Genomic DNA, 26,414 nt, shown 5'->3' with positions numbered 1-26,414 from the left:
GGAAACTGCTGACACGGAGGGCTAAGAATGCCCGCTCGGAGCCAGAGGCTCGACACAGTCCCAGATTCGGACCACGGCTCCGCCTGGCCTCAGGCCTGCTGCAGAGCCCGTCCTCTGGCCGCGGGAGGAGCGGCCTCCGTCCAGATGCTCCGGGAGGCCCTACCCGGGCGCGCTCCGCCCTGCAGCCCCTCCACGCGGGCCAGCTGTGGGCAGCAGGGGCCGGCAGGGGCAGCTGTCCGCCGACAGCAGCTGTTCCCCGAGAAGCGGGGCGCCCTCCGGCCCGGAGAGGGCCGGCCTGACACTGCCCACCCGGCCACCCTCGGCCCGTCCTCGGCTCGCCCCGACGGCCGAGACGCGCCCGGGTCCGCCGTGCCTCCTCTCCTCTCGAGCCGGGCCCCTCGCACCTGACCTGTCCCCTCGCCTGACGTCCCACAGCCCGCCGCGGCCGCCGGCCTAGGGGTGTCCATGCGGCCGGGCCGGGCCCGACTGCAGCGGGAGAACGTGAGTGCGGACGCGAGGCCGAGCGGCCCGAGGCGCGGCGGCAGGGCTAGGGCGCAAGCCGTGCCGGGCCAGGGAGCGAGACGGAGTGGCTGGTTACCTGCGGTCCGGGACGGGGGAGTCTCTCAGAACCCAAGTCAGTCCTCAGCCTCAACAACACAAGATGGCCGACACGTCGCCACGCACGTCACGTGACAGCGCCCCGCTCCGGCCACGCCCCCCCGGCCCGCCCCGCTCCCCAGCCTCCCACGACATCTTTACCTTCAGCTGCCTCCCGCCCCTTGAGCTCGGGCCCGCCCCCTCGGCCCGAGACCCGGATGTAGGGCGGGGCGGCAGCCGCGCGCAGGCGCCCTGTGGGCAGTCGAGCCTCGCTTCCCAGCCTGCCCTTGGGTTGGGAGTTGGCAGGTGGACTTGGCCAGGGGCCAGCGCCCTATGACTCACTGGCCTGCACGCCCGAGCCACGGCCCATTTGCAGCTCAGAAAAGTCTTGCCATGACTGACGAACTGCTTTTCCAAAGAAAAACTTTCCCACCGTTTGCTTGCCCGCTGGTAGACCCCTGGACCACATGGAGAGCTACAGCATCTCAAGTTCCAAGTGGTTTCTCTGCTGGTTCCCCGCCCTGGGAGAACTGGGAGAAGTGGGAGTGTTGGAATGTGACAGCTGGACGGACTGTCGGTTTACAGACTTCCCCCATTTGAAGGTTGCCACATAAAATGCAAGACTCCCAGCAGTATTGGGGGTACACTTGGGTGAAATTCAGATTTGAATGGGCCCCCTGTATTTTTATGTGCCAAACTAGCAACTCTAGCCTTCTCGGTTCATCTCGTTTCTTCCTGTCATCCTACCTCTCTCTCCGTTTAGGAAGGATCAGCTTTTTAAAGAATACACAAGGGATTGGCTCTAAGCTGTAGTACAATAAGCCTCTGGCATCCCATACACACTCTTGTTTGAAACCTGGTTGCTCCATTTTTTGATCCAACACCCTGCTAATGGCCTGGGAAAGCATCAGAGGATCCCTTGGGTCCCTGAATCCAAATGGGAGACTTGGAAAAAAGCGCCTGCCTTCAGATCAGCTCAGCTTCACAATTACAACCATTTAAGGAGTGAACCAGCATATGCAAGTTCTGTACCTCCTCTATAAGCCTACTTTCCAATACAAATAAATCCTTTTAAAAATGCCTTGCAAACCGTGCACATTAACCTTAGTGGATAATGTCCTCGCCTTGCACGCGCTGGGATCCCATATGGGCACTTGTTCTAATCCCAGCTGCTCCACTTCCCTTCCAGCTCCCTTCTTGTGGCCTGGGAAACCAGTGGAGGACGGCCCAAGGCCTTGAGACCCTGCACCTGTGTGGGAGACCCAGAAGAAGCTCCTGGCTCCTGGCTTCGGATCAGCTCAGCTCCTGCCATTGTGGCCACTAAGGGAGTGAAGCAGCAGACAGATCATTCTCTCTGTCTTTCCTTCTCACTGTATATCTGACTTTCCAATAAAAAGAAAGAAATCTTAACCAAAAAACAAAAAAACCTCTAGGAAGTCATGTTGTAATGCTGAAGCTCTTCCTGCCACCCTCTGTCCTGCTGTCTGCTGAAGTCCCTGGGAAAGCGGCAGAGGCTGCTCAAGTGCCAGGCCCCACACCTCCCAGGGAGAGCCTGGTTCCACCTGACCCAGCCCTAGGCATGCCCCTCACCCTGACTCCATTGTCTTTCAAATAAATCTTGAAAAAGAGAAGTCTCAAATGTCTACCGCCTTATGTTAAAATCTGCAGTCCCCTCCACCTCTTCACCTTCCTCATTGCCTCAAGGCCAAGGTGATCCCAAGGAGCTATGTAAATGCAGTTTCCCAATCTCCCTTTCTGAAATGCAATTCTAGCCACACCCACCAACCTTACCATGCCCTAAGGACACTTGAACCCACAAGATAAGGGCTACAGGATTTAAAATTTCTTTTTTCTTATAATCTCAGAATTGGAAGATATTTCCTGTCACCAGGGGGAAACAAACAAGAAGCTGGAAGTGGAGCTGGGTGAAACTAAAAAAAAAAAAAAAAAGTCACAGTTAAAAAGCCAAATATTGTGGCAGGGTATGCAGCTAGTTCAGAGTCACAGGCTTGGAAGTCACTCTCCCCACCACTAGGTGGTCCCTCCTGCCCACCTGTGACTCTCACCTATCACCTGAGGTATTGCATTGTTGTGTAATCACTCCCCCACAAGCCTCATGATAAGGAGGGGCTCACTTTCATTTTCCCCTGCTTCCATTGCTCTGGCACTCCAACTCTTGGCCACCCCAGGGCCGGTACCCCCTGAGCATGGCCCCTGTGTGTCCGTATTCCTCAACCTCTGTTCACTGCTTGGGTGAAGCTATGATGCTTTGTATTTATTTTTTTTAAGATTTATTTATTTTTATTACAAAGTCAGATATACAGAGAGGAAGATCTTCCATCTGATGATTCACTCCCCAAGTGACTGCAGCGGCTGGTGCTGCGCTGATCCAAATCCAGGAGCTAGGAATCTCCTTCCAGGTTTCCTACGCAGGTGCAAGGTCCCAAGGGCTTTGGGCCGTCCTAGACAGCTTTCCCAGGCCACAAGCAGGGAGCTGGATAGGAAGTGGAGCCACCGGATTTAGAACTGGTGCCCATATGGGATCCCAGTGCATTCAAGGCGAGGACTTTAGCCACTAGGCCACCACACTGGGTCCACTTTGTACTTCTAATGTGTGTACTATCAGGAGTTCCAGGAGAGATGAGGCCTAGCAGAAGTGAAATGTGGGCAGAGAAGGCAGGGAAAGGTGAATGTCTGCAGCTTTGCAAGTGTGTCCTGGTTATTTGTTGCATGTCTCTTAGGAGAACTTATATTGCTGGAGAAGCTGGGACAAGGTCTTAAGCTTAACGGATTGGACTTCAGGGTAATGACCCTTTGTTCCTCTTGGGGTTGCAATTGATTGGATTGCCATATGGACTTGTGATTTGCTATTTCTAGTGGGCCCAGTTACCACCAAGCATGGTTAATAAAAACTCCTTAATAAACCTTAGCTATGTCTGGCATGATCTTGTGTGTACCCCAAAACAATATAAAAATTACGGGAACCCCAGAAGATGCAGAAAGAGAAGCTGTGTTTAAAAATGTATCTAATTAAATAATAAGGGATATCTTCCCTAATCTAAAGAATTGGGAAACAACATCCAGAGGGGCACAGAACTCCCAACAAGGTTGAGCAAAAGCAATCTTCACCACAACTTCACCAGGATAATCAAGCTCTCTTCAATAAAACACAAGGAAAAGATCCTTAAATGTACACGTGAAAAAAACCAATTGACATAAAGAAATGCCAGTTAAATTCACAGGAGACCTCTCACAGGAAACATAACAGGCCAGAAGAGAATGGAGCAACAAATTCCAGATTCTAAAAGCAAGATTGTTAGCCCAGGATAACATACCCAGCAGCTTTTCTTTGTCTGAAAATGAAATAAAATTCTTCCACAGTAAGACTAAAAGAATATGCCTCTTCCAGACCTGCCCTACAAAGGATACTTTAAAAAAAGATTTATTTATTTATTTATTTTAAAGATTTATTTATTTTTATTACAAAGTCAGATATATAGAGAGAGAAGGAGAGAGAGGAAGATCTTCCGTCCGATGATTCACTCCCCAGGTGAGCGCAATGGCTGGTGCTGTGCCGATCTGGAGCCAGGAGCCAGGAACTTCCTCCCGGTCTCCCACACGGGTGCAGGATACTCTCTTGACAGAGAAGAGGAATAGCAGCCACCAAAACCAAAGGCAAATGTGAAGAACATCCCAGTAAATAACAAAAGACTGGGCCTGGAGCAAGAGCATAGAGATTAAAGTCCTCGCCTTGCACGCATATGGACACCGGTTCTAATCCTGGCAGCTCCACTTCCCATCCAGCTCCCTGCTTATGGCCTGGGAAAGCAGTCAAGGATGGCCCAAAGCTTTGGACTCTACAACCACATGGGAGACCTTGAAGAAGCTTCTGGCTCCTGGATTTGAGTGGCTCAGCTCCAGCCATTGTGGCCACTTGGGGAGTGAATATTGGATGGAAATCTTTCTCTCTGTCTCTCCTCCTCTCTGTATATCAGTATATCTGACTTTGTAATAAAAGCAAATCTTTAAAAGACTAAATCAACGAACAACCCATTGCTTCTCACCTTGCTTGTGCCAGAATCCCATAGAGGCACCGGTCTGCCTCCCAGTTCCTCCACCTCTTTCCAGCTTTTTAGTTGTGGCCTGGGAAAGCAGCAGAGGATGGCCCAAAGCCTCAGGTACCTGTACCCATGTGGGAGACCCAGAAGAAGCTCCTGGCTCCTGGCTTCGAATCAGTTCAGGTCTGGATCAGTTGCAGCCACTTGAGAAGTGAACCAGCACTCCTCTGTCTCTCCTCTCTGTAGATCTGACTTTTGATAAAAAATGAATAAATAAATATTTTTAAAAAGAAAAGAAATGGTGTGCTTTTAATCAAGCCCAGATGCCCTGGGGCTGTAAGCAACTCAAGCCAATATGGAAAACTAGTGTAAATAGTACCCGCATTGACTGGCAGTCTGCTGCAGAATCCACAGCCAGCCAGCAGGGAGTAAAGCTGCAGTCAGCCCAGTGCGGAAGCCTGAGATGGCAGGAAGAAGGACAAGCGGGCTGCATCTGAATGCCTGATCCCTTGAAGCATAATCAGCATTAACAAAAATGATGGTTTTAAGCCAATAGGCTAGGCTTTCCTTTCTTAAGATTCTCTCATTTATGTGTTTGAAATGCAAAGATAGAGACACATCTTCAACTTGTGGGTCCACTTCCCAAATGCTCCAAATAGCCAGGGTTATACCATGCCAAAGCCAACATTCCAAACTCCACCTGTGTCTCCCACAAGAGCGTCAGGAGCCTCAGCCCTGGGACCATCTTCTGCTGCTTTTCTGGGTGCATTAGCAGCAAGTTGGATAGGGAGCAGAGCAACCAGGATGCCAGTGTGGTACATTGGTGTGATTACAGGTTAACTCTCAATGCCAGCTGCAACCCCCTGAACACTTTGGGATCGTTTGTTGAAAGCAGTAGTGACTGGAATATCAGTTGTGGTTTGAGTTGCATCTCCCCAAACGTGCTTTGGCATTCTAACTCTGAACAGTAGTTAAATAGGGGGGGAAGTTCTTACAAAATAGAATTAAGAGACAAATGTACTTTGGTGCAGGGAAAGGTTGCAGTCCACATATAAGGGGTTGTCAGAGTGTGACTGTGAATGAACAAACCTCTTTTCCTTGCAGAGCAACCCTGGCCGTTGTCTTTGTTCACCTGCGCACAGTAGTGATGGTAACAGTAGCATGTGTTTTGCTGGTGTTATAGTAGCAATGCATGTCTAAGACTTCATTTTAGTATTATTTATTTATTTGAAAGACAGTGGCAGATAGAGATCTCCATCCACTGGTTCACTCCTTAAATACTTGTAGCAGCCAGGGCTGGGCCAGGCCACAGCCAGGAGCTCGGAATTCCATGCAGGGCACCAAGCACTTGAGCCATCCCCTGCTGCCTCCCAGGTTGCACATTAGCAGGAAGCTGGACCTAAAGCAATGTCGGAACTCAGGGCCAGGCGGTAGGCTGTGGGAGGCAGGCACGGCAGGCAGCAGCTTGGCCATTGTGCCAAACATTTGCTTCTAGTTTTAACATTGTTTCAAAAGACCTGTTTCTTATTTGAAAAGCTGCCAGCGCTTGAAGGCAGAGGATTAGACAATTGAACCATTGTGCTATCCCCTAAATCTGCCTAATAATGGCACTTGCAAGTAGAGGATTAGCCTATTGAACCACCACACCAGCCCCATGGTGAAAGACAGGAATTCCATCTAGCTCTTCCGCACTGAGAGTCTGGGTCTCAAGTACTCGAGCCCTCTTCCATTATTTTTCCACATGCATTAGCAGGGAGCTGGATCTGAAACAAAGCAGACTGGACTCCAACTGACACCATGACCTGGGCTGCCACTGTTGCAAGCGCCGACATGACCTACTGCACTCCAGCGTTGGCCTGAAGGCCGTCTTCATCGCTTCCACGTCCTTGCATCGCTTCCACGTCCTTGCGATCATGTCTACAGCCACCCCTGAAGTCCACGGGCCGCTGGTTTTCATGTGGACGTGAGTTCTCCTCTCACTGGGCTAAACGCACAGGAGGCCAATCTGTGTGGGGGGACTCCCCACGCATTCAAGCTGAGGAAACTGGGAGAAAATGAAGCCTGGGATCCGCAGGTGCTGGGTTGGTGCAGAAACAGCATGGCGCTCCCTGTGGAGCTTCCTAGGTCAGTGGTCCTTCGGCTGGTCCCTAAATGCCCTGGGTTATACAAGGGCTTGGGAAGCAACAGAAACGGAGCTAGATTCCACCTGCAGCTGAACCATCCTGAGGGCAAGGAGGGGGGTGGGTGGGCAGCAGCTGCCAACCTCAACACATTGGATGCAAAACGAGTGAAAAACAACTCTCAGTTCTCAACTGTAAGCAGCGGGGATGGGCAGTGCACAGCGGCTCAGGGCTGCATGGAGCCCCTGCTCCAAACAAGACTACAGGCATGTCGATGGCCAAGTTCACTGGCACAGTTTATTGAAAAAGAAGCAGCTCTGAGATCAAAAGGTAGGCATTTCCTTTATTGTAAAGATAGCAGTTACAAAAGAGAAGTAATGATTAGGACGTTAGGAAATGTAATATCTGTATATATATTTTAAAAACTTGTAGCAAACCCCTGGCATAGGAGAGGGAGTCCAAGAAACCCTAAGATTTAAAAATCTACCCTAGGTGGTGAGGGATTGGGGGTTTGGGGAGGGTCAATTTAGCTTGGAGCAGACGCTGGACTTGGGCTCAAGGCAAGGGGATGGTGGAACTTAAACTAGGTATTCCAGGAGACCACGTAATAGATTTTGCAGAGTCACAATTTCCATCCTCCTTCTCATGGTTACTTCTAATGATTTTTGTCAGTCTTGTAGCTCAGTAGTGTGCAGTATTAGGGGTGGGAGAGAGGCTGGGATCTGCAGGGGGTCATGAGGAAGGCGGGCCTGTGGCAGTGCGGGGTGGCTGCCAGCGTGCTGTGCCCCATGTGGGGGTGGGAGAACGTAGAGTTTTCTGCTGTCCTCCCTTACCCCAACACACAGCAGAAGCTGAGCGACAGGGCAGTGGGACCATGGCAGAGAGAAGCGTACATATAATGCAGGTGACAGTCCTCTGCCGGGTGAAGATCAGCATCGGGCAACAAGGCAGGCCACCAAGAGGAGGTGGCATATCTGGCCCCAGCGAAGGGTAAGGACAGAGAGGAGAGCAGGGACACTTGGCCATCCCAGGTTACTGTGAAGGAGAGAGGCAGCCCCTTGCCACCCCTACAAGGCTAAGGAGTTGGCATGGGGCGGTAGGTAGCTGGCTCACGGTGGACATGCCCGGTCGTGTCCTCCTAGGAAGTAAGGCACAGCTGTGGATGGCAGTCAAGGCTGGCTGGACTATGTACTGAAAGTGGCCTTCAGTTCCCGGAAGGCCGCCTGGCGGAGCCTCCTCTCCTCCTCCTCTCGCTTCCGCTCATGCTGCTCAGCCTTTAGCTCAGCTTCAAACTTACTGGCAGAGGACAGGGCGCGGGCCTGCGGAGAGGAAGAGGAAGGGCAGGAAGAGAAATGTGAGCACACGGACACCTCTGCCAAGGGACCAGCAACCATGGCCAGCGGGGCCCCCAGCCAACGCCCCATCCCTCCAGTTGGCAGGTGTGTCCCAACTCCGCAGCCAGGTCTCCTGACTCCTGCCTCAGGCAACTGTTGAGCATCCGTGTATACCACCCCTTTCACGTGCTTCTATTATCACAACAAATATTTTTACCTAGAGGAAAAGAAAAAGTGAGGCCCACTGGGATTTTGTTTTAAAATGTATTTGGAAGGCAGAGGGGGAAGAGACAGAGGGGGGCAGGCACACGTGAGCTCATACACACAGAATGTCCACAAACTTCCATGTGTTGCTTCACTCTGGCTGGTCCGGCTTAAGTCAGGGCCCAGGAGCATCCTCCAGGTCTCCCACCTGGGTACAGGGGCCCAAGCACCAGGGCCAACCTCCACTGCTTTCCCAAGCGATCAGCAGGTGGCAGGATCAGAAGTGGAGCAGACGGAGAGCGCCTGGGTGGGATGCTGGCATTGCAGATGGCGACTTAGCTGGCTGAGCCACAGATTCTGCCTGGGAGGGTATCAATCAGCTCGTAGCACAGGGACACTTGCTGACCTTACAGCTTTCCTCAGTGTCTACATTGTCATTCAATACTGCTTTTACGCTAAGAAAATTTTTGCTCTAAATCAGCCTCTACCACCCGTTTTGATGACCTTGGTGGAGTTCCAAACCAAATAATCTGATGTCAGTGACTTCCTAATTAATAGATCCACCTAAAACCCTCTGCTTTAGAACTCATCTTTTGGGTTGGTACTCAATGGCTAATCCTCTGCCTGCAAGCACCAGCATCCCATACAGTTTGTGTCCCGGTTGCTCCATCTCCCTTCTAGCTCCTTGTGTACAGCCTGGCAAAGCAGTGGAGGATGGCTCAAAGCCTTGGGACACTACACCTGTGTGGCAGACCTGGAAGAGGCTCCAGACTCCTGCTTCCTAGGTTCAAATTGACTCAGCTCTGGCCATTGCAGCAATTTGGGTAGTGAATCAACTGACAGAAGATCTTCCTCTGTCTCTTCCTCTGTCTCTCTTCCTCTCTGCAAATCTTCCTTTCCAATACAAATTTTAAAATCTTAAAAAAAAAACACTTGGGCCCAGCGCAGTGGCCTAGTGGCTATAGTTCTCGCCTTGAATGCGCCAGGCTCCCATATGAGCGCCGGTTCTAATCCTGGCAGCTCCACTTCTCATCCAGCTCCCTGCTTGTGGCCTGGGAAAGCAGTGGAAGACAGCCCAAAGCCTTGGGATCCTGCACCTGCGTGGGAGACCTGGAAGAGGCTCCTGGCTTCGGATAGCATAGCATCAGCTGTTGTGCTCACTTGGGGAGTGAATCATCGGATGGAAGATCTTCCTCTCTGTCTCTCCTCTCTGTATATCCGCCTTTCCAATAAAAAAAAAAAAATCCCACCAGCTCTATGCTAATGTACCTGGAAAACCAGCAGAAGACGACCCTTGGGGAACTGCTGTCCAGGTCAGAGACTCAGGTGGGATTCTAGGCTCCGGGTTTTGACACGGCCCAGCCCCAGCCATTAATGGCCATTTGGGGAGTGAACCAGCAGTTGGAAGATGTGTGTGTCTTTCTCTCTGTGTAACTCTGCTTTTGAATGAATGAAAAAAAAAAAAAAACTGGCACAAATCCTGAGGGTCCGAGAGAGCCCAGGCAGCATAATGATAGATGCCAGCCCTGGTCAACTGCTGATCTGAGAATGGACAGGTGAGGAGGCAGCTTTCCTGGGACTGTCAAAGTCTGGTATCTCTACCTTTCCTAGCAGCGCCACTACAGCCACAAGGATCCCCAGACAGACACAGAAAAACACACCCTTCTGGATCCCCAGAAAAACACACCCTTTAGCTGCATGAGGCCGGTTCTACACACCCAGGAGGCAAGCAGAAGGTTCTGGAAATGGACATGATATCCATTGAGTGAAGGGGTGGGCTTTGCCTGTGTGGGGTCACCTCACACTTCCTGCCCTGACAGAAAACATCATCCATTTCTCTGCTAACGGGTCCCCTTTCACCCACGCACCTCAGCCCCATTGGTACTCCTCTCACACGAGCCACCAATGGAACCTTCCCTGCAAGGCCAACCCCACACTGCCTACCCCTGATTCTGTGAAGGCTTTGCACACATGCACACATGCTTGCACGCACACACACATACACACAGTCCAAATGTTCTCCAGCGCCTGCAGCTGTACTAGCCAAGCCTGACTGGGCACACTGGAACCACCTGCCCAGCTGGAGTGATTCCACACCCTACACACCACCCTGGGAGAAATCCCAGATAGACGGGGCGGGGACCAGGGAAGCCTGGCCAGCCCCTTAGGTGTCCTGAGAAGGACTTCCCATGCGTAGGGGAGGCTGGAGCGCCTGTCGCCGTGTCAGAGCATCCAGGTGCCAGCTAATCTCAGAAACCACAGGGTGGGAAATGCTGGCCCATCCCCTGGTCACCACACTTTCATCTTGGCGTCCCCTGCTCCTCCCACCACACCCCTGCCCTGCTCCTTATATGTTCTGTGTGTGTGCTCCCCACATCTGGACACCTCCCAGCTTCCAAACCCGCCCTGCCCCCCAGCACTCTGGTCCTAACTCTTGCGGTTCCCACGCCAGGCACGCCTTCCTTCCCCCTGATTACAAGGTGTGTCCCCATTCATCCTGGACTGTCCGTCACCAGTGCCAGCTCCTAGGGGCCCCTCCCAAACTGGGGTGATGATGCCTTCCAATCACCCCTTGTGGGGACGTTCGTCGAGAGCCACCGGACAGCAGGTGCTATAATTACCAGGTTGACACACCAATCCTGTCTTTGAGTGTGGGTGAGGAGGCAGACGTGGGAACATGTCAACACAGGGAAAAAAAGTTTATTGTGCTGGCTTTCATCTTTTCTCCTGGCTATATAAATAAATACACGCTTGTCATAAAACACCACAGAAATATAAAACATGCTCCCTCAGATGGAACCATTGCTATATACTTCTGCATATCAATATCCAGGTGAATTTAACATGATTCTTTTTCAAAAGTATTATTTTGGTTTTTTTCTTTAACTTTGGCAGGCAGAGCGAGAGAGGGATGCAGAGGAAGACAAAAAAGAAAGAACTTCTATTGGCTCACTTCCCAAATGCCTGAAATGGTCAGAACTGGACTTACGGCAAGTTGGGAACTGGGAGGTCAATGTGGCAGGTGAGTGGCAGGACCCCAGTCACTGCAGCCATTACTGCTGCCTCCTGGGGCCTGCATGAGCAGGAAGCCAGAGCCAGGAATTGAACCCAGGCTCTCTGAGGTGGGACGCAGGCATCTCATCTGGGGTCCAAGTACGCACGTTCACACTGTCACCTCTCGCACCACAAAGGCTGCCCTCACGTGCATGCGCCACAATAAACTCAAGGCCTTCATGACGGAGGGCTTGGCTGTTCCCAGTTTTTGCTGTGTTACTATGCTTGTCTAACTTTTACAAGGACAACATTAAAACGTTTGTGGTGGTGGGGTGGTTTCCAAAGCACCCCACATCAGAATACCAAGTCCCGATTTATCAACGTTCACTTTAGTCGGCAGCAGGTGATGGAAGTGAAGCAGCCAAGACTCAAACAGGCATTCCTATGGGATGCCAGAGTAAAGGCAAAGGCGTAGCCTACTGTGCCATGGCTCTGGCCCCTCTATTTATCTTTAGGAAGAAAGAGACAGAGACAGCAACATCCCATCTGCTTGTTCACGGCAAAACTGAGGGCTTTACATCACCTGAATAAATCAGGCTGCAGAATTTGCAGAGTGGTCGCGACCACAGCATCTGTTAAGAAGCAGCATCTAAGTGGGAATGGAACCCTGCCTAGGGATGGGTCTGCACAAGCTCCAGGAAAAGACTCCCAAGTTCACCAGCCTCTGGGCAAGTACTTGGAATCAGCTGCAATGCCACAAAAGAGGTTGTGCCTTCCTGGGCACTCAGGAGTCCCAACAGTTCACACCAGCTGCCAAGTGCTGGGGAGGGAGGGGAGCCAGGCACCTGTTCAACATTTCCCACACGCATCATCACTGAACTGGTGAGGCAACCCTACTGTCATACCCACTGTACAGCTGGAGAAACCGAGGCAGCAGAGGAGACAGGCACTGAGGTGTCCCTGCTGGCACACTGATGCTCTGGACGCACACATGGGCACACGTGGGGGCAGCCTGTACAAGGGAAGTTAGCCACAGGAAAGAAGGAAAGCACCTGGAAGGGCTTTGGGTCATGCCTGGAGATCCCTTCCCAAAGCCCAACCCTGGGCAACGGAGCTAATACCCACTGTGTGTGCAGGGGCAGCACAAGCTGCCCTGCCTTCTGCCCACTTTTCACAACCCAAGTGTCTAGGGTCCAGAGGGCATGGCAGCTGTTGAAGGAGATAGCTGTGGTTTGTGTGTCGAGGAGAGCGTAGACTGAGAGCCGGTCTTGGAGCCCTGGAGCAGCCCGCCCACTGGAGCCTCATGCCAGGAACCTGCTTTTCTGCGTGGCATTTGGTTCTCGATGATGGCACATGATGCGGCTCCATGCATCCGTGCTAAGTTCACGCGAGTGGACCTCAATGGGTCCTCCTGCTGAGGCCCAGGAAGGCACTCACCTTGGCTTCGAAGAAGTCCTTGGCACCTTTGACACCCTCCAGGGCCACGTCGATCTCCGAGAGCTTGGCCAGTGCCATCAGCCCACTGTCTTCCTGTAGCTGCCCGGCCGCAGCCTTGTGGAAAATGAGCAGAAACTGCGGGAAGAGGGCAGAGAACGGGAGTGAAGTCCAGGTCAGTGCTTGGTGACTGGCCCCTAGAAGTAGCCACCAAACGCAGAGTACGTGTCGCCGTTTCAACTAGTCTTCCCACTGCCTAGATTCAATCCTTCAAAAACATTCATGGAGGGATGGCATTGTGGCACCGTGGATGTGATCAGTGCCTGCAATGTTGGCATTTCGCTCCCAAGAGCCCTGTTCCAATCCAGGCTGCTCCACTTCCGACCCAGCTCCCTGCCATGGAGCCTGGGAAAACAGTGAAGATGGCCCCTGCACCCATGGGAGAGACCTGGAGAAGACTCCTGATGGCTTAGGCCTGGCCTCGCCCCGGCTGCTGCAATAGCTGGGGAGTCAGTCAGCGGACTGAAGATTTCTGCATCTCCCCAAACACTTCTCTAACTTTGCCTGTCAAGCAAATAATCTTTAAAAAGAAAAATTACAACAGCTTAAGTATTAGCCATGAAAGCAAAAAAGTAGTGATGCCTTAGTCTACAATCATGAAAAAACTCATAGCTTTCACTGTGACATTTCTTTTTTTTAAAGATTTATTTTATTTATTATTTTTTTTAATTACAAAGTCAGATATAAAGAGAGGAGGAGAGACAAAGAGGAAGATCTTCCGTCCAATGATTCACTCCCCAAGTAAGCTGCAAACCCGATGCTGCACCAATCCGTAGCCGAGAACCAGGAACTTCTTCCAGGTCTCCCACGCGGGTGCAGGGTCCCAAGGCTTTGGGCCATCCTCGACTGTTTTCCCAGGCCACAAGCAGGGAGCTGGATGGGAAGTGGAGCTGCCAGGATTAGAACCAGTGTCCATATGGGATCATGGGGCGTTCAAGGTGAGGACTTTAGCTGCTAGGCCATGCTGCTGGGCCCCATTTTGACATTTCCAAAAGCTACTTTTCTTTTTCCTATGTATTCCACTCTTTGTATTAGATTATTATATTTCCTTGCTGTTTTGCCAAGCGGTCTCAGAGAATCTGGGATGTTTCAAATACCTTAGTTTTGCCCCATGCCTTTTAACTATGTTTATGGTAATTTTTAACTTTTGGGAATTTTACACAAATTGTACCACTCATTTTCTGGCATCAGTGTTATTCTTGGAAAAAACCTTCCTCATCACCAAAGTTAAACAAACCATCACTTTTGTTTCTGTCTAACTCATGTATGCCTTCTCGTTAAAAACCATGTCAATATTTAATCTCTGGCATTAACGCTGACCCATCCTGTGAGGTGAATCATTAACCATATTTTCTTCCAAATGACTCATTAGCAATTCCTGCATCATATATTGAATAATCCACCCTCTTCCTCCACATCCAAAACGTGACCTGAATGAAGTAGTCTTCAAAGGCCACTTGTCCTAAGGCCTCCATGGAATAAACTAAGTCAATAAACTTGCTCAACTCAGGTGTATGCTCTCTCATCTTCTTGGCCTCTCCCAAGTCAATTCTGCAGCATCCTAGCTCTCCTCCTCAGATAATTCACATAAGCTTGTCCAACAATTGCTATCCGAGGCTGGTGTTGGCTGTGCCAGTTAAGTGGCTGCTTGGCACTCCCCATATCCCATATTGGATGGCTGGGTTCAATGGCTCCACTTCTAATTCCAGCTTCCTGCTAATGTGCACCCCATCAGACAACAGCTCAAGAACTCGCATCCCTGCCACCAACAAGGCAGACCCAAGCTGAGTCCCATACTCCCGCTTCCAGTCAGCTTTGCCAGCTCCCAGCTGTTGTAGGCTTTGAGAGCGTGAACCAAGGGATAGAATTGTCAACTTCCACTAGAAAGAGCAAATGTACGAGCTGACATTCAGTTATGTTGCAGCGAGGCATTTTCCAGATTTCTGGGTGCTACTTGATGCACGAGTGCCTGCAGGGAAATGTTAGATTTCTAGGTCTATTTTTGCATGTCTATCCACCCTGAGAAAAGACCTTCACAGCGGAGCCCAGCAGTACCTAACGCAGAGTGATAGGTTAAGCCTTGCTGACGCCTTTCTGAATCCTGACTTTTGCCCAGGCCCTTCGTCCTGGAGGGCAGTGTGTTTCTCTGGCTGTGAGCCCTGACCTTCCCTGCCACCCAGAGACACCTCGCAGCTAATCACTCTCATTTGCATCCCTCACTCGGGGAGGGCACTGCCCGCTGCACAGATCCTACGATGAGGCCCAGAGCCCAAGGACCTGGAGTTTCACTGAGGCCACTGGGCTCCCTTCAGCCATCCACCTGCACCTCACTCTCACTAGCAAAGCCTCCGCAGGCTGCAGACCATCGGACCGGAACCCTGCGTACCAAAATAAACTTCTCTGTTTACTCCATCTCCCCCAGAACAGATGGAGACCCAGGCACAGGGAGCACAGCAGCTTGGAGCTGCCATCAAAGTCAGCGAGGCAGTCAGGCGGACAGTTCCCATCCCTCAGTCCCTGCTGCTGGGTCCCTGGGGCTGTAGCACGCAGAGGTGACGGCCTTATGCTGGTGAGCAGGTCATTAGCAGGGTCTGCACCTTTCTCACAGGCCTGGGTCTTTGTCCTGCCATGTGATCTCGCTTCAGGACATGTCCACCCCACTGGTCCCTCCCTGGAAGGTGGCAGGTGTCAGCTCCATCAGCACTGAAGGGAGCCAGAAGAAACCTCTTTTCTGTGTAAATCGTTCTGTCTCCAGCACTCTGGCTTAGTAGCAGAAAATAGACTATGCAACTCTGCTTACAGGGGCCTGTGCCTGTCAGTCAGCAGGAGAGGTTCTTTTTTAGGGATCCATGTAGTAGCAGCTCAGAAAAGCAACCAGTTAAGAGGGCAACATTGACCTGAGCATGCTCAGTCTTCCAGAAAGAACTCCAGGTGCTCCCAGTTCATCTGGTCCCAGCCGCTCATCACCACCCCCTAGGACAATTTCTCCAGCTGCTCCCAGCCCCATCTTTCTCTGCCTATTTGTGTCCACAAGGCCTGGACTGTTGCAGAACTAGAAAATGTGCTAACTGTGAGTGTGAGGACACGTGGGGAGGGAGAAGGGAGAGGTGGCAGATAAAAGAGGGAAGCACCAAGGTTCACAAGCTCGCCACACCCGGGATTTGCGGCCGCAATGTCACTTTGCAGCTCCCCGAGGTTTCACAGACGTTCCCCCACCACCGAGTGAGGAAGAGCAGGTGGATGGCAAGTGACAAGCGATCACCCGGTTGGTTTATGGAGAGAGAGAAGAGGCCCCAGTGACAGAGAAAAAGAAGGGACATCTCAAGAAGGCCCAGAGTAGCATGTGCTGGCTTGGAGGCCACGCTCCGAGGCCTGCTACACCTGTGTCACCTGCCAGAAGGCCGCCACACCTGCAGCAGTGCCCCCTGCAAGACTGACCTGTGAAACTACAGCAGGGAATTTCATCGGCCCGACCCAGGGGTCCCCAAGGCCTACACGACTGGGCAGCAGCTGACCCAGCATAGCCAGGGCTGCCCGGGACCCACACATTCAGTATTCATCTACTTTGGGCACGCCAGCAAAATACCACTTTGGGTCTCTTAAACATGCATCTGTACGGGGGCTTCTGAAAGTTCATGAAAAATGGAATCAATGGATAAGGTCAGCAGATTGAGTTTCTGGTGGGGGGCACAAAATGAGAATTCAGCTCTTACCAGCCATCCTGAGAGAAAGCTAGACACGCCTATTTTACAGACAGGAAAACTGAGGTTCAAAAGTCAAAGAACATATTCGAGTGATTCACTCTGCACAGCAGCCCGAGACCTGAGCTTGGGCCCACACCCTTCCCACATGAAACACAGCCCCAGCCTGCTGGGACTCGGGCAGGCACAACACGTGGTAAGCCAGCAACATGCAACAAGGAAAACAGGAGGTGAGGCCTCTGTGTCTCTCGGCTTCCGAACCCTGCCCACCTGCTGAACACGTGACCCCCAACAAAGCTGCGAACTGACACATCCACAGGCCTTTGAAGAAAACAAAAACACACCCACAGCATAAAATTCCCAGACTTTTTTCTAAAGACAGAATGCTGTTTTTCACCAAGCTTCTCAGACACCCGGGGACCAGGCTGCGAGGACCACATCTGCTCCTCCCTAGAAGATGCTCCTGACTTCCAGGGTTCATGACCATGGAGCCCTGCTGGAAGGCTCCGTGGGCTAAGTAAGAGCCCCCATGTTTAATTGTTTTGTTGTTTTTTATATTTAAAATTAGTTTTTATTGGGAGGAAAAGAGATAGACTGCCAGCTCTCCCATGTACTGGTTCACTCTCCAAACGCCCACAATAACCCCCTAGCATGGGCTGGGGTCAGGAGCTGGAAACATAAGCCTGGTGTGCCATGTGGGTGGCAGGACCCCACTGCCTCCCCAGGTCTGCACTGGCAGGAAGCTGGAGGCAGGCAGTAAACCCAGACACTCCCACTCAGGATATGGATATCTAAACTATTAGGCCAAACACCTGCTCCTATGTTCCTGTGTTTAAATGCTTACTATAAAAAAGGAACATTTCGGGCACAGCTCGGTGGCCTAAACTCCTCGCCTTGAATGCACTAGGATCCCATCTGGGCAACGGTTCTAATCCCGGCAGCTCCACTTCCCATCCAGCTTCCTGCCTGTGGTCTGGGAAAGCAGTAAAGCAGTCAAGGATGGCCCAAAGCCTTGGGTTCCTGCACCTGCGTGGGAGACCCGGATGAAGCTCCAGGCTCCTGGCTTTAGAACATTGCTGCTCCAGCCATTGTGGTTACTTGGGGAGTGAATCACTGCACAGAAGATCTTCCTCTGTCTCTCCTCTTCTCTGTATGTCTGACTTTGCAACAAAAAAATTTTAAAAAATCTTTTTTAAAAAAAAAAAAGAAACATTTCAATAGATCGAAAAGTACACTATTGAAAAAAAAAAAACTTGGAGCTGGCACTGTGGCACAGCACGCTAAGCCTCCTCCTGCAACTACAGTGCTGGTATCCCTTAAAGGGTGCTGGTTCACGTCCTGGCTGCTCCACTTCTCATCCAGCTCCCTGCCTACGTGCTTGAGAAAGCAGTCGAGGATGGTCCCACTGTTTGAGCTCCTGCACCCACATGAGACCCGGAAGAAGCCCAGGTTCCTGCCTTTATACCAGCCCCTTCTCATCTGAAGAGTGAACCAAGGGATGGAGATCTCTCTGTCTCTTCCTCTCTTTTTTCAAATCCATCTTCAAATAAAAAATAAGAAAAATAAAACCCTCTGCATCCATACATTAATATGAACATCCTGGTGATCATGTTTCCTTATTTCTTTTTTTTTAAAGATTTAGTTATTTTTATTGAAAAGTCAGATATACAGAGAGGAGGATCTTCCGTGCCCTGATGCATTCCCCAAGTGGCTCCAACAGCTGGAGCTGAGCTGATCTGAAGCTGGGAACCAGGAGCTTCTTCCAGGTCTCCCATACAAGTGCAAGGTCCCAAGGCTTTGAGCCGTCTTCAACTGTTTTCCCAGGCCACAAGCAGGGAGCTGGATGGGAAGTGGCTCAGCCGGGATTAGAACCAGCACTCATATGAGATCCCGGCAAGTGCAAGGCGAGGATTTTAGCCACTAGGCTACTGTGTTGGCTCCTCCAAACTTCTTTACATTTACCAAAAATGAGGGAGTGGGCTTCATCAGTTTCCAGAACATTCTCCCAGGCCAGTGGGATCTTTCATCTCCAAGAAGATGTCTAACAGCAAAATTGCAAGTAAATATCCCAACAACACTCTCTCATATTCATGCCCTGCCCCTAGCTCTCACTCCAGGACAGTTACCTCCCGGAAGCTGAGCTTGCCGTCAAAGTCCTCGTCCACCTCCTTGATCATGCTCTTCAGGCCCAGGTGGGTCTGGGGGGCCCCCAGCTTCTCCATCATCAGCTTCAGCTCCATGAGGTCAATGAAGCCGTCCCGCCCGGCGTCGTACCTGCCAGCGACACAGGAAGGTCCCACAGTTAGGTCTGCATAGATTCCCTTCGCTTGCTTTCTTGAAAACGCATAAGGCACCTGTTGCTTTGCGGGGCTCACACAGCCACCCCAGCAGCCTCTGCCACCCAGGAGGATGTCGCAGGCAGGTGGTTCCATGCCTCTGGCCTTCTCCACTAGGCCGCCCATTGGCCCGAGACTAAAGGCCCCTCCCTTCATTTCTCCTCAGTTCCTAGGATCGAGCCCAGCACTAAACACCACAGGCTCCCTCCTGGCCCAGTCCATCCCCTCAACCTTTATCCTCTGCACTTGGCTTTGCAGGGTCTCCTCCCATCACTTCCTTCCTGTTTTCTGTTACCCACAGACCCTTAGTTACTCAGCTATGAACATCTTGCTTTAAAAAACATTTCCTTGGGCCCAGTGCGGTGGCCTAGTGGCTAAAGTCCTCATCCAGAACGTGCTGGGATCCCATATGGGCACTGGTTCTAATCCCGTATGGCCCCACTTCCTATCCAGCTCCCTGCTTGTGGCCTGGGAAAGCAGTGGAGGACGGCCCAAAGCCTTGGGACCCTACACCCACATGGGAGACCTGGAAGAGGTTCCTGGCTCCTGGCTTCAGATTGGCTCAGCTCTGGCCGTTGCGGCCATTTGGGGAGTGAGTCATCGGATGGAAGAGCTTCTTCTCTCTCCTCCTCTCTATGTATCTGACTTTGCAATAAAAATAAATCTTTTAAAAAAATTTCCTTTAATGACACAACTAGAAACTGCCCCACTTGCCCATGGGCATATGGGCAGAAAAACAAGGTGCCCCACCCCGGCAGACATGGCATTTGTACAACAGAATAAACATCTCTCCAGCACAAAGGCACAGTGCTTGGGCCACGAGCCACAAAGCAGCACAGTCCTGAGGATTGGTGACACTACGGACTTGGTCAGACACGCATGGCCAAATACGCGTGAGTCAGGAACCTCGAGTGGGCCAGCTCACCTACGGTCCTGTATGCACTTGGACACTACAGCTAAGCCTGTCTCATGGTATGTGTGTTGACAGATTGTTTTTTTAATTTATTATATCTTTTAAAAGATTTATGTTTTTATTGGAAAGTCAGATTTCCAGCGAGAAGGGGAGGTTAAAGATCTTCTGTTTGCTGGTTCACTCCCCGAGCGGTCTCAATGGCCAGAGCAGAGCCTATCCAAAGGCAGGAGCCAGGGGCTTCTTCCGGTTCTCCCACACAGGTGCAGGGTCCCAGGGCCTTGGCTGTACTGTAATGCCTTCCCAGGTCACAAGCAGGGAGCTGGATGAGAACTGGAGCAGCCCGGACACGAACCAGTGCCCATATGGGACATGGGTGTCTCATGCAAGGCGAGGACTTTAGCTACTAGGCTACCATGTCAGACCCAACAGACTTTCTTTTTTATTGACTTTTTTTTTCATTTTTTTTTATTATATTTGTGACAATCTTTACATAGTTAATTAGGGGAGACTTTTTTTAAATTCAACAAATGAGCACATTTTTATACCTACCCCTACCACCACAAAGACAATAGCTGGGAACAAACACCCCCACCCACCTCGCATAGACAAATGTAGCTGGTGGGCAGCTGGGGCTCCAACCCTGTAGGCCACGGCATTCCAGGCGGGACAGCCCAGCCGGGGGAGGCCCAGGAATGCAGATGCTCCCGCAGGCCTCCCCTACTCGGCACACCCCTTGGCCTGCCCCGAGGGCCCCAGGTCACCCACAGCCCCCACACTCTCCAGCAGTCCCCACTGTGGGTCTTTGTTCCCCAGCCGAGTGCTCCTGGGACTCCAGGAAGCAAGCAAGCTTTTCAGAAAGGCCGTGCTATGTAACAAGGTTTACACCAAGATAAAATCATCTTTGAGTTCCAATTCCCTCCTGAAGTTCACTCAAACAAAAGGCAGATGGACCAGCCTGGGATCTGGTGGCTTCCAAGGGGGCTTTGTCAGTGCTTTAAAAAAGGAAACAGCATAGTGGCACTAGCGGGCTAATCTCTGCCTGCAACGCCAACATCCACATGGGTGCCAGTTTGAATCCCAGTGGCTCCCCTTCCGATTCAGATCACTGTTATTTTTCCTGGAAAAGCAGAGGAAAGGTGGTTTAAATCCTTGGACCCCAACAGCCACACGGGAGACCTGGAAGAGCCTCCTGGCTCCCGGCTTCAGATCTGCTCAGCTCCAGCCACTATGACCATTTGAGGAGTAAACCCGTGGATGGAAGATTCTTTCTCTCTCCTCTCTGTAAATCTGCCTTTCTTAAAAAAATCTTTTTAAAAGGAAGCAATAACTTATGTTGTTGGCTAAAAACGAGTCCAACTTAAAAAAAATCGGGGCTTGGGCCCAGCGCGGTGGCGCAAGTGGTTAAAGGTCCTCGCCTTGCACACCCGGGATCCCATATGGGCGCCGGTTCTAATCCCGGCAGCCCCACTTCCCTTCCAGCTCCCTGCCTGTGGCCCGGGAAAGCAGTCAAGGACGGCCCAAAGCTTTGGGACCCTGCACCCGCGTGGGAGACCCGGAAGAGGCTCCTGGCTTCGGATCGGCATAGTATCGGCCGTTGCGCTCACTTGGGGAGTGAATCATCGGACGGAAGATCTTCTTCTCTGTCTCTCCTCTCTGTATATCCGCCTTTCCAATAAAAAAATAATAAAAATAAATCTTTAAAAAAAAAAAATCGGGGCTAGGCATCATGATACTAGAACTTAAGGCGCCCCCTAGGATACCATCATTCCCAACCGCACTGCCTGGTTTGGATGCCAGCTATATCGTTCTGGGTCTCCCACACCAGTTCAGGAGCCCAAGTACTTAGGCCACCTTCTGCACACGAGCAGAGAGCTGGATGGAAAGCGGAGCAGCTGGGACTTGAAATGGCATCCCTACAGGATAATCACGGGCAGTGACTCTCCCCGCCCCAGCGCCGAGTTCCAGGCACGGATTCTAAAACACCAGCCAACAGCGCCATGGCTGCACGCCTAATGACGGGGGGGATGGGGGGTGCAGCAGAGTTCAGGAAGCTGCAGGAAGGTGTCTGGAGTGAAGTCACACCAGAAAAGATTGACATTCCTGGGCCAGAGTAAAGGAGGCTGCAGCCCTCCACCACCTCTCCCACCCTGCGATGGTCTGCTCCACTCTGTGCAGGCTTAGGCCTGGCCAGGGACGTGTGGCCCAGCAGCCAGAGCTGGGCTGCATCCATGGAGACTGATGGGTGCCAGCTCAACAAAGAGCCTTCTGGCAAAGCAGCCGACACTCAAGGACCCGACACATGAAGAGAACTCTTGGAGACAGCCTGTGTGTCTCTGTTGCATGGACTTGTGGTTCTTGCAACTGCAGGACCCTGGTTTTGGCAGCATGGAACTTTCCAGAGCCTTCCAACACTGCTAAGAAGCACACAGGCAGCTGCCACATGGAGCTCTGGGCTGGGATGGGAAGAGGTCCTGGGCACCCTGGGGGAAACTCTTGGTGATCTTGCATTAAAAGCCCCCCCGGTTGGGGTCTCATGTAATCTGACCTTCTGAAAGAAACAGCACGCAACGTGGCTGTCCTGCAAGTTGTGTGGTGGGGGAGGTTGCTGCCAGGAGGGGTGGTACATGGAGGACCTGGCTCCCATGTGGCCCCCACCAAGGGGATAGCAGAGGCAGGAAGGGAAAGGCCAAGGGCAGAGGCAGTAGTTGAGGACCTCAGGGAAATGCCCAGGATAGGAGAATGATAAGCAAAGATCAGGGATCAAGGCAGGGATTTGGCCTTATCCCAGGCCAAAGGCAAAGGAGGGAGGGGTGGCTGAGGCTTCCCCATCGCCCAGCAAACCTAGGATCACGTGGGATGGAGGGGAGCACTTAGCCTCTTTCTCTGATTGATTGCAATCCAGAAGATTGGGGAAAAGACTTAGTTTTTAGGCCTTTAAATGGCCATTGGGAAAAATGTTAGAAAAGACTTCAGCGGGCCTGGTGCAGTAACCTAGTGGCTAAAGTCCTTGCCTTGCACACGCCGGGATCCCATTTGGAGGCCAGTTCTAATCCAGATGGCCCCAGTTCCCATCCAGCTGCCAGGTTGTGGCCTGGAAAATCAGCAGAGGATGACTCAAAGCTTTGGGACCCTGCACCCTCATGGGAGACCTGGAAGAGAATCCTGGCTTCGGACTGGCTCAGCTTCGGCTATTGCGACCGCTTGGGGAGTGCATCATTGGACAGAATATCTTCCTCCCAGTCTCTCCTCCTCTCCATATATCTGACTTTCCAATGAAAAAACTCCGGGCAACAGACTAAAGGAATTTCAGCTTCTCTCAGTGGGTGGGGAAAAGCTGAGCCCAGCACGCAGGTGGTAGGGGTACGGGTGGGCGTGTGGGGTGGTGATGGTAGTGGTGTGTGTGTAAAAGCCAGGTGTGTGTGTGTGTGTGTGTGTGTGTGTGTGTAAAATCCAGGCACCCAGGTGGGATGGTGGTGGTGATGGTGATGGTGGTGCGTGTTTGTGTAAATGCCAGGCAGGGAATCTTCACTTGTCCGCCTTCACTGCTCGCATCTGCTCTTCCCACAGCGGCCACTGACCATCCTGTGGGTGCATGTGATAGGGTTTCAGGAGTTAGTGACTGCCACTGGCCAGCTCAAAGTGTCGCCCCAGGCCTTAGGATCCTAACAGCCGTCCTGGGAGGAATGATGACAGCCCCTCTCAGGGTGTCGTGCACACCCACTGCGTGGACACCACCCTCAGTCACCTGCACAGAGGGAGGCACCCAGGAGCCCCTTCACAGATCTCCCTCCCTCTCTCTTGCTCGCACTCAATCAAGGTTTACTTACCGACCGGCCGACCGAGACCCTGCATGTGCTAGTTACATTTCCCAAATGTCCAGTGGCTAGAGTTGGACCAAGCCAGAGCCAGCAGCCTGGAACTCCTCCCTCTCGAGGTCCCTGGAGGCCGACTTGTTCATCATTCTGGAACCATCTCTCGTCCCCTCCCTGATGCACCTGTGGTTACCACCCTGACCTCCTGGAACATTGCCCAAACTCAGGCCCTTCTCAGACCTTGCTGGAGAGGGCCGCCATGGCCACCATGGGACCCTCAGCACTCCGTGGAGCTCCTTTCTCCCTTTGAGCCGAGCCAGGACCCTGTCCTTCTGCCCACACCAATCACCAAAATACTGTTTCTTTTCCTCCCGCCTGCTCACATTTTTGCAAATGCTGGTCAGAGTTCCCCTAAGGCCCTAGCTCCTCCACCAATATCTTAGCTCCTTCCACACCTACTTCCCCTTAATTACAATTGCAAGCCCTCATGGAGTTAGGGAGGGTCCAGAGGAGGTGACTCCAGCAAGGGGTAGGGGAGTGGTTCCAGGCAGCAGTTAGAGGGAAGACCCTTTGAACAAAGCCATAGTTGTCTGCAGGGAGACAGCTGCACACCCCAGCTCCCTCTGGGGGACCTACCCAGTCCCTCATGCCAGATCTGTCCAGAGGAGGACAAGGCCCTTCCCTGGAGCCATCCCCGAATGCTGGAGCAAGGAAGGGACCATTGGCAGCCTGGCCCGAGGGAGCCCACGTGACCCAACTCCCTCATCCCACCAAAAGGGGCAAGGGCCGGTTTCCAGTGTCCAGGCCAGGCTGGGCCCCTCTCCGGTGCATGAATCACCCATTCTCTCGGCTCCTACTGGGCAGGGCCCCTGGGTTTTCTTGGTTTTCAGCTCCCCGGAGCTGTCCTGCCCTAAGGAAGAAAGGAAGGCCAGCCAGTCTTTGTGTGCGCAGTTTCCCAGCCTCCCCCACACTGGGCTCTCAGGAGGGGGCCAGTGTCCCAGAAACTGCCTGGAAAGAGAGGGTGGTGCCATGTCCCAGAGACCCCCAGGACCCAGGTCTCTACACAGAAAGTCCTTATATGAAAACTAGATGCTGCCTTTTCAAACCAAACAGCTGGTGCTGGGCCCTCTGAGCGGCTTCAAACCCCTCAGACCCTGCTCTTCTTCAATCTCCAGGCACATTCTTAAATTTATGTGTGGGAAGGGGGGAGCGGGAAGGGAGTGGTATGATGGCTCAAGAGGCCAATCCTCTACCTGCAAATTCTGGCATCCCATATGAATGCCAGTTTGTATCCTGGTTGCTTCACTTCCCACCCAGCTTCCTGCTTGTGGCTGGGAAAGCAGTTGAGGATGGTCCAAAGTGTTGGGACTCTGCACCCAAGTGGGAGACCTAGAGGAGGCTCCTGGCTGCGGACTTCAAATTGGCTCAGTTCTGGCCATTGTGGTCACTTGGAGAATGGATGGATCGATTTCCAATGGATGGAAAATCTTTGTCTCTTTTTCTCTTTGTAAATCTGACTTTCCAAAAAAAAACAATCTTTAAATTTATGTGTGTCCCAAGTTTTGTCTGAAAACAGCATTGCTGGCTGCACCCTGTGCCAGGAAGCCTCTGCAGGAGTCCTGGGGGCAGCTGTCCTGTGTTGCCAGCTGTCTCTCTCTGGATCAGCCTCAGGGAGGCCCCAATATCACAGGACAGTATGCCCTCCTGCACCCTGTCTGCCTGTCCCATTCCCTGTCCTGGGAGTGGTTCTCCACATTTTGGATCACCTCCACCCCCTTTTCTTCTGCTGCAGCCTGGGGGAGCGCTGTGTGCAAAGCGGAGCAGGCTCCCTCGGAGGAAGGACAGGGACAAAAGCTTCAGACCAAGCTTTTCATTCCCCATCAGATGGCCTGCGGCCATCCCTGCCCCATGAGTGCCCTGGGTCTGCTGTTGTGCCCCACATACTTGGCCCATTCACTCTGGCCCTTACCACTTGTCTCACTTGCTACTGGGGCCTCTCCCTTGCAGAAAGCAAAGACAAAAGTCTATCCCAGGGAGACAGGAAGGTGACAAAGACACAGGCTGGCTGGCAAGCAGGAACCAACAGCAGCCAAGGGACAGCGTAGGTGAGGAGGTGCTGTCAGCAGCCCAGGGGAAGTGGGAAGGACCAACCCCACAGGCATCCATCCTGGGAGAGATGTGCCTTGCTGAGGCAGGCTAGCCCCAGCGGAATGCTCTCCGTGCCACGTTCAGGGGTGGGCATGGGATGACTACATGCTAGTCCCAGCCACGGAGGACGCTGGCTGGAGAAGGACGGCATGGCCAGCCGTAAGCGCTCAGCCCTGGCTCTGGCCATCTCTAGTCTGGCATAGCTCCCAGCCTCTGCTGCTCGGAGGCCAATGTTTCTGCAGGTTATGGGAGCCAGTGGAGACTGAAACCATCCCTATCCCGGGGGTCATGGTCTAACCAGCCCCAGCCCACTGCACCTGAGGGTTCAACCAACTTCCAGCTGATGACATCCGCAGGGGAGAAATAAAGTTGCATCCCTTTTTCATGCCATCGTTCCCTAAACAATATAGTATAGCAACTATTAATGTAGCATGACATTGTACTAGGTATTGTAAACAATCCAGACCTGCTCTGAAGTGTAGAGGAGGATGGTGTTGGTTATATGCAAATGCTAAGCCCTCTGGCTAAGAGACCTGGGTTTGTGCAGGAGCTGGGAGCCGGGATGGGGGGCTTGCACCCCCTGCCACGGGCACTGAGAGCTGATGGTGCTGGACCTGAAAGTTCCTAAGGAAAGCTGGGACTTAGCGCAGCAGTTAAGTCATGCTCATGACAGGGGGCCTGGCTCGAGTCCAGCCACTCAATT

General features: G+C 52.2%; 2 protein-coding genes across 2 annotated transcripts in view; both read right to left on the bottom strand.

Annotated features, from left to right (window-relative positions):
* GIGYF2 (GRB10 interacting GYF protein 2) overlaps nt 1–677 on the bottom strand; it is a 109,594-nt gene extending 108,917 nt beyond the window's left edge. Inside the window, exon 1 of the mRNA XM_040972308.1 lies at nt 599–677. The gene's annotated coding sequence lies outside the window, so the exon portion shown is untranslated. The remainder of the gene's footprint in view (nt 1–598) is intronic.
* A 7,213-nt stretch (nt 678–7,890) lies between these two features.
* EFHD1 (EF-hand domain family member D1) overlaps nt 7,891–26,414 on the bottom strand; it is a 32,510-nt gene continuing 13,986 nt past the window's right edge. Inside the window, exons 2-4 of the mRNA XM_040972467.1 lie at nt 18,629–18,776; nt 12,745–12,879; nt 7,891–8,094 (exon numbers count right to left, since the gene is read on the bottom strand). Of these exons, the coding sequence (XP_040828401.1) occupies nt 7,960–8,094; nt 12,745–12,879; nt 18,629–18,776 (418 nt within the window). The 3' untranslated portion in view covers nt 7,891–7,959. The remainder of the gene's footprint in view (nt 8,095–12,744; nt 12,880–18,628; nt 18,777–26,414) is intronic.

This window comes from Ochotona curzoniae, unplaced genomic scaffold, assembly GCF_017591425.1.
Source record: "Ochotona curzoniae isolate NIBS_2020 unplaced genomic scaffold, NIBS_Ocur_1.0 contig_2294, whole genome shotgun sequence".
Taxonomy (NCBI): Eukaryota; Metazoa; Chordata; class Mammalia; order Lagomorpha; family Ochotonidae; genus Ochotona; species Ochotona curzoniae.
This window is presented reverse-complemented; position numbering and strand designations above follow the sequence as displayed.